This window comes from Acanthisitta chloris, unplaced genomic scaffold, assembly GCF_000695815.1.
Source record: "Acanthisitta chloris isolate BGI_N310 unplaced genomic scaffold, ASM69581v1 scaffold36952, whole genome shotgun sequence".
Classification (NCBI taxonomy): Eukaryota; Metazoa; Chordata; class Aves; order Passeriformes; family Acanthisittidae; genus Acanthisitta; species Acanthisitta chloris.
In genome coordinates, this window is record NW_008660540.1 from 1 (window position 1) to 7,989 (window position 7,989).

The 7,989-nt window shown below is 45.9% G+C and overlaps 1 protein-coding gene across 1 annotated transcript; it reads left to right on the forward strand.

Moving 5' to 3' along the window:
• The first annotated feature begins 1,298 nt into the window (after positions 1-1,298).
• LOC103797622 (zinc finger protein 430-like) lies at positions 1,299-2,465 on the forward strand. The gene has a single exon (XM_009069844.1). It carries the CDS (start codon positions 1,299-1,301, stop codon positions 2,463-2,465), a length of 1,167 nt encoding a protein of 388 aa, XP_009068092.1.
• The last annotated feature ends 5,524 nt before the right edge of the window (positions 2,466-7,989 follow it).

Below are 7,989 nucleotides of genomic sequence, written 5' to 3' on the forward strand. Positions count from 1 at the left end.
TGGTGTGTGTCATGCTGTCTGGAACTATAAATTCCTTTTTTAATATATGGATTTATTATTGTTGTTGGTTTATTTTTCAGCTTGCATCGTGATTTCAGCATCGCTCCCGCAACCGGATGGGGCACGGAGTTCCCTTTAAGCTGAGCAGCGGCAGCATCACTTGTAAAGTTTTCCTTTCCCCAAGGCGACAGCAGCTCGGTTAGAGGGCTGGAGGTGAGGAATACTGCTGTTAACCAACTCCTTATTGAATTCCCAGGAATGGCTGAAGTTGGGGGTGACCGGAGCCACTCTGTTCCAGGCAGTGACTAATGAGGGCTAATCCAGATTGTTTGCTGTATCGCAGCAGAAGAAAGCACAGCTTGTGTGGCTGGTGAAGCTGGCCTTTCTGGGATGTGAATAAGACCTTTCACTTAATGCACATTGCTATACTGCCTTGGTAACTGTACTTGCTAAGCCTACAGAAACTAAATAGGCAAGTTTTATATTTATGTATGCATGGAAAGACAGAAATATGTATGTTCTTACATATGTTTTCTTATCTATATGTGCTTGTATTCAGAGATGCCTTACCCAGCCTTCCAATACTTGAAGGGAGCTTATAAAAAAGAGGGAGAACAACTTTTTACACAGGCAGATACTGATAGGACAAGGGGGATGTTTTTAAAGTAAACCAGGAGAGATTTAAATAAGATGTTAGGGAGAAATTCTTTACTGTGAGGGTGCTGAGGCACTGGCACAGGTTGGCCAGAGAAGTTGTGGATGCCCCAACCCTGGAAGGATTTAAGGCCAGGTTGGATGGGGCTTGGAGCAACCTGGGCTAGTGGAAGGTGTCCCTGCCCATGGCAGGGGGGTTGAAACAAAACAGTCTTTAAGGTCCCCTCCAGCCCAAACCATTCTGGGATTCTGTGATTTCTCATCTTTAGGTGAATTAAAGATGGAAATTATCCATCTATATTTGTAGTGAAGTCTGGATGATGATAGAGGATTTAACTTCATTAAACTGTCTGTGTTTTGTGTGCTGAAATATATTTTCTACATATCTAATAGTAGATGATTCTGTTTCTCCTACTTCATAACTAATAGTCTGTTCCATTCTTTTAGCCATAAAATTACTTCACTGTTATAAATTTATATCTTATGTTAGTATCAGAAAAATCACTGATGAAACAGGTGTTTGATTTTCTAGGGAGGACTGTAGAGAGAGCTGAGAATGAGATGGACTTACCATGAAAGCCCTGAAGCTCTGGGTGTACACATCACCGATGAGCTGCAGATGAACACAGCACTCACCTCAGAGGATGGATGTGAATGTGGGCTGGGACTCTGAGAATAACATTTGCGACACAGGTGAGAAGCATTCAGACTATTCCAGACAGACCACTAAGCAGGTGGGCCACACCTCTAGCCTCCAGGAGGAGATGGACATGAATTGCTCGCAGACATGCAGTCCTCCTTGCAACTCTGCTGGACCTTCAGGTAAGCAGGAGCTTCCTGCAGAGCTGCAGTGTGAAGACAAAGAAACCTGTGAGAACTGCTACCAGAAACAAGGTGAGAGTCCAACTGGTGTGTTTGCCCCCTCCAATGCCAACTTTGACTTGCAGCGTGAAGATAAGGATTTAGATCACCCTTCCTCTGAGCATCGCGGGAAACCACAGAGAAGACCACGAGACAATGACAAAAGTGCTGTTCTTGGTGATGTGTTTGATGAGGACCTGGAGCCTGTCTCTGAGGAAGCTTTGCCATATCGCTGCAAGAAGTGTGGCTCCTCTTTCCAGGGTACGAGCGAGTTACAGGAACACAGACGAACTCACCTTGTGGAGAACTCCTACCGCTGTCCCATCTGTGCCAAAGAGTTCTTCCGCGCGGCAAATCTGCGAATGCACAAGCTCATTCATTCCAGCGACAGGCCACACAAATGTCCCGAGTGTGACAAGGGCTTCATCCGCACGGCTGATGTCTGGAGACACCTACGCAACGTGCACAAGATCGAGCGCTCCATGGTGATCCTGGGAAACGGCATGGCCCGGAACCCGTGGTCCACAGTGCACCGCAGCCAGCACACGGTCGAGTACACCGATCAGCCTTGTGCAGACAGCCAAAAATCAGAGGAAGATGACTATAAACCTTATGCCTGTCCAACGTGCGGCAAAGGTTTCGATAAGCCCAACCTGCTTTCCAAACACAAGGTGATCCATCGGGAAGACAAGCCCTATAAGTGTCAGGAGTGTGGCATGGCGTTTGTCCAGCTGCTCAGGCTGAAAAGACACCAGCAGACTCACTCTGGGGCTCGTCCCTTCTATTGTGAGGAGTGTGGGGGGACGTTCACCCGGCTGGCGTCGCTCCAGCGCCATCACCGCATCCACACCGGAGAGAAACCCTACTCCTGTACTTACTGTGGCCATTCCTTCACCGAGTCCGGCACCCTACGGAGGCACGAGCGCACGCACAAATTGGACAAACCTTGATTCCTGGTTCATTTGTGGTTGTGGTCTGTTTGGTTGCTTCTCACCTGAACGAAGTCTGCTCAGTTGGGCTGGAGAAGGCGTCCCCATGGCATGCACTCTGCCCAGGCTGTGGCTGGCAGGGAATGCTACATCACGGGGATCTCTGGAGCTTGTACTCATAGAGATTGCACTGACTAGCTTTAAACTGGCTTTGTCTGAAAAAAATAACCTAATTACCACTGAGTAATGAAATGTGAGACTTGAGGAGACTGAGATCATTCACATGTGCTAGTGCTGTCTCAATTCACTGAACTGACAATGCATCAGTTTGAGCTCTGTGCAAGGATGCCACAGGCTGTGAGAATTATCCCTGCAGTCTCAGCCACTGGGTAAATCAGCCCTGCCATCTCGAGTGTGATGGCTCTTTGGCACTGGGTTTGCAGATCTGTTGTTGCAGGTCTTTGCTAAGTCAGAACAGTGCAGAGTTGTCCCCTCTATTCCTTCTGTCCTTGTGTTCTGCAGAGTTTTTCTTTCTGTTACTTTCTTTTGTATTTGGAAAGGGAGTATCATGTTAATTAAAACAAAACCAGTTCCTTAATAAACACAACAGTTACCAGCTGTACTTCATAAATGTTTCTATTTAAGGGAGTATTGATCCTTTATGCACTTCAGTGTGATAAGTGCAATGTCTGTTAATAACGAGCAAAGCTTTATTTTGGCTAGGATGGTGCATGCTCTCAGTGTGAGGGGTTTCAATACATTGTGTCTCTGATGGAACCACGTACTCTGAATGTATCCAGCTGAGTATTGTGGTAGGAAATGTTTGAGAGCAGAAAATTCAAAGAACAAAAGACCAGATTTAAGCCACCTTTGCTACTCATCACATAGGAATCTGCTTTATTTAGATGTTTTCACACCTAAGGAAGCTTCTCAGAACAAAACCATGTTTTGGTTTCTGTGACGTCTCCAACTACTATCCAAAGTGTCTGCCAGACTTTTTACTTTGATTTAGATTCAAATGGTTAGCAAATAGAAAGTAGCCCAGCAGACTCAGACAGGTGCTGCCAAATACTCCAAGGCTATAAATTCCAAAGAGGTGTGCATTTTTTCAGTTTACGGCAGTGGGGTTTAAAATTTGAACCTTGACAATGACTTAATCTGCTGTTAACCACCGTGGTAAAAGTTTGTCCTTAAATTGCAGCCTTAATTTCCTTTCCCTGTCAGAAGGCTTTGCATCCTTCCCCCCACCAGCTGCCATAATTTCACTAATTTCTTTCCAATGCTTTCTGCCTTTTCAGTAGGAAATTGTGCAGCAGAGTGAAGGTGAAGCTTTGGGGTAATGTACCTTTGCATTTACTACCAGGCTATTCAATGGAAAGTGCTGCTTGTACCATTTGCTTGCATAGTTCATAGAGTAAAAAATGATGATGACTGCTCAGCATCTTCCACCTGTGCAACAGCTGAGCAGGTGTCATGCAGCTGTGGGTGCACTCGAGTTTGATGGGAGGTCCTTGGCTCAGATCAAGCTGAACCACTGCCTGCAGCAACACTGTAGCTTGATTGTGAATGGGAGAGTGATTCTCCTGGTGTCCCTAATGGGTCATCTTCATTTCATTTCTCAAAGAAATCTCCAGATGAGGGAAGTGATCTGCATCCAACTTCTGAGGGATGTGTTCTGTTGTCTCTGAAATGATATAGTTTTGTAATGTAGATACCTCTGCTGGGATGGCTGGACCCTGTGTGCTATATGCATTCACTACAGCTGTGAGTGAGACTCCTCTAAACTCCCCTCTGCAGGAAGTTCCAGTACAGTTTTAGGTTTCCAAAGGGCTTTTGATAGGACCCCTTAGCAACAGCTCAGTCTTATCTGAGGGCTGCTCAGCCTTTCTAAGAGGAAAGATCTTTGCATTAAAAAAAAATCCTGGCTGACTGTGGGTAAGTGATCTGCAGAGAGAGGTCACTAGTGGTGTTCTGTGGGGACCATGCTGTTCAGCACCATCTGAAGTGACCTGGAGAGAGGGCAGATAGTGAGGTGAAAAAGCTGTTCCAGAAGCTATCATGTATTAAGTTTCCACACTCATCTTCTAAACCCATTTTGAAGTTGACAACTACAGCCTCCCCTCTTCAGTACCCTGCTTGTCTCTTGGGATATTATACCCCTCTGTAGGGGGATTTAATATCCAATTAAACTGAACCACTATGCACACCTTTATGTTGTGTGACTGTTCTGCTTAGGCAGTTGCAGTAATTGGGAAGATCCAGTTATCCTGCTTTTTGGTGTTAGCAGTTGGTGGAGATTGTATGTAAGAGCATAATGGTGAAAGTGTTTTGAACAAAGGTCTGTTATATGGGAAGAGTAAATGGTTGGTGAAATGAAAACTACCAGGCTTAACTAAAAGGTTATTAAAAAGACACTTGCCTGGGAGGTTGACTTGCATATAAAGTGCTTGGATGTGTGAAAGGAGTAATTAAAATGTATGATGGTTTCTGGGAAAAGTGTGTTGAACCCTCTTCAAAGAAACTACCACTAGCTCCTGTTCAAGCTACAGGAGACCCCTTGGAGCTTAATTTAACCCAGAGATCATCACTTCTGCGCTTTACATTTTTAACACAGAGGTTTGGAAATCTCTCCCAGGTACTGACACTCTAGCAGTGTCAGTCTGAATTGGTGATAGACAGTCATGACATCTAGCTGAAATGGGGAGATAGTGGGCGAACAGACCTGCTCTACAGCACTGCTTCTTTAGAGAGAGTTTGAAGCGTGAGGTTTCAGCAGAAGTCATTTTCCTTTGTCCAGTGAGGCCAGTGTATCTGTTAGCCACTTTGTGTCTGTAGAGGCTGTGGAAGAAGCAGTTCCTTTGACACTGCATCGTGCAGAGGACTTGCTCACAGAGCCCTCATTGCCAGGGCATCAGAGGAAGCCCTTGGACAAGAGCACAATGCTGGAGCTCTGAGCAAGGCAGGGGATCCTGATTGTGTAAGTACTTTTGATCACAGGATGGCATTTGTGAACAGGGGAACACACAAATACCCTTTGCTCTTTGCTGATTTCCCTGTTGCCTCACTACATCACTTCTGCCCAGCTCATTTCCATCACAGGAAAATTATCTAGAGGCTAAGAAGTTAGAATAGCTCCAGCACTGCAGATTCCAGGCCTTCACCAGCCTGGAATCACCAGTCAGTCCTTGGCAGCTATGGTCCTATTCTCTTACTTTGTTAGAAAAGGTGTTGATGGTAAATATACCTGTGCTTGTGGACTGTAGATACAGCACCTTGCACAAAGGAAAAGCTACTGCTGTGCAGTCTGTGCTCCTCTGCACACTGTCCTCCTCCTCTTCCACTGTTTGCCTTCTCACGGTGTGGAGGAGTTTGAAGCAGGAGTCTTCGATGTAAATAGGGAGCACTAAGCAATCCATCATTTGTCAATTAATCTGAGCAAAGGGCATTGAAATCTCTGGAGTAGGCTGCTTTTATTTAAAGTGAAGCTTCATCTGCCTCTGATCTTGTAAAGTTTCTGTTGGCACAAGGAACTCCCACTGCGATTTTCCTACTTACAGACTGAAACCGAGCAGGGGCTGAGATCTCACCAACAGAACAGCAGATGAAGAGCATTTCACTAGGATAACATTCTGGAAATAGAAAGGAGAACAATGTCTTTATTTTGGTCATCCCAGCTGTGTCTGATGCTTTGAGAAGCTAAATTGTGGGCCTGTGTGAGGTTAGAGTCATTGTACAAGAGCAGCCACTGAATGGGAGTGAGCCCATGAAGCAGGTACTACAGCTCTCTGCACCAGAGTGCAGCCTACTTGTAAATTCACTGTAGGATGGCTGTGCTGCTGATCCTCCTCCTGCTCCGTAGGAATGTTGTTTTCTAGAGGAGGGTGTGTTCCAGTTAATGTGCAGTTCAGATAATGGCTTTCTTGCTTATCTGCTAGAAGAAAACATCAGAGCCATCAACTCCTGTTCTCATTAAGGGATCTATGTTAATTGTAGCATACATGCTTTAAATCTGAAAGCAGGAATAGTGATCTGTTCTGTTTCTGTTCAAGCCACCAGCACACATCATCTTGGCTGCAAGGGATTCTTCAGGAGCAGGTCCCTGGGCTCAGAGCCACACACAGGTAACAGGAAGGTGGTCTGGCCACCAGCTTGCCATTTATCAGCTGCTCCTGATAACTCCTCACCATGTCCTAAAATGAAACCTCTTCCTTGATGAAAAGATGTTCTTTATTGAGCGGGGTAAGTTTTACCCTGGAAGAATCAGCATGTTTTGCTGGCCTGCTTGCCCAGCCTCTGTTCTCCTGCTTGAAAGAGGTTGTGCTGATTTTCTTCTTCCTCAACTGAGGTTTTTTCACAATTTCCAGTGCAGAGCCATGCACTCACCTGTCTTTTGGCCTGACTTCCTTTTTATTTCACAGTTTGCTATAATTGCTTTTTTGCTTCTCTCATCAGGGAATGCCCTTGAGGAAGAGTTATAAGTGACTTTTCTGTCTTGGTTTGTAAAGATTTTGTGTACAGACCTATAAACCATGACTACCACTCCTGGCAGTGGAAATGATGGAGTCAGCCTAGCATATACTTTCCTTATTCTTCCAGGCTGGTCCCCAAACCCTTTCTGGAAGAGCTTGGATGCAGGAGGTTGGACAGGCTGACACACATACAGCCTCTGGAGCAGCACACACCCACTATGCTTCTGGGCTTCATCCCTCACCTGGGAGAGGAGGATGCTCATCCTAAAATCATGTAGAACCCTGTTCTGCCTTCCAGAAGGTCAGTGTTAAACACCAGCCCAGGGTCTACTCAGCCTTCCTCTGCATGAGACTAAAATCTAGGGATACTCTAACTTGGGAAACACCAGAAACTTTCCCATACTGTTGTCTCCTGCAAATGAACCTGGAGTTGGGCTAATGTTGCAGGAGGAGGAGGAAGAAAAAGCCCAAAGGCAGAGGTGCCCTTGGGTGATGGGCTGAAACATAAGCTAAGCATGACTGCTGGAGGTGATGGTGAGGGCAAGGATGACTCGAGGTAGTGGCAAGATGCATGAGGTTCATGTGAAGAACATTCTGGGACTCAGATTGTGACTAGACTGGCATCTGGTGAATAAATATCATGCTTTTCATTTAGCTAATGAGAAAGGCAATTTCTGTTTTCTCACACACACTGGGGCCCTTGCTGCAATGACAAGCTCAGCAAGGTACATCTGCCGTGTCCTCTCATCTTTCAGACCCACCTCTGGTCCCATGGGACACTCAGGTGGGAGGTGAATCTTTCTTCCTGAGCACCATGTTCATGGAGTTGGGAAAAACAGCTGGGAAGTCCCTGTCCAGAGGTGGCCAACTGAGCTCCTGGGAGGAGATGGCAGCAGGAGCCTTATCAGCATGATGATGCTCCAAGGTAGTTTCCCACCCAGATAATCACTTCCCCTTCCCAAGAAGTTCAGATGCAGCTGGTGCATCAGTGTAACTGGTGGGGTAGCAAATGATGATGGACAGCAAGACAACAAGGGATGGGACTTCAGCTTCATCATGGAGCTTGCTGTCACCAA

Bases quoted from the DNA above. Each gene is read 5' to 3' on its own strand.
- LOC103797622 (XM_009069844.1), top strand. From the start codon at position 1,299: ATGGATGTGAATGTGGGCTGGGACTCTGAGAATAACATTTGCGACACA.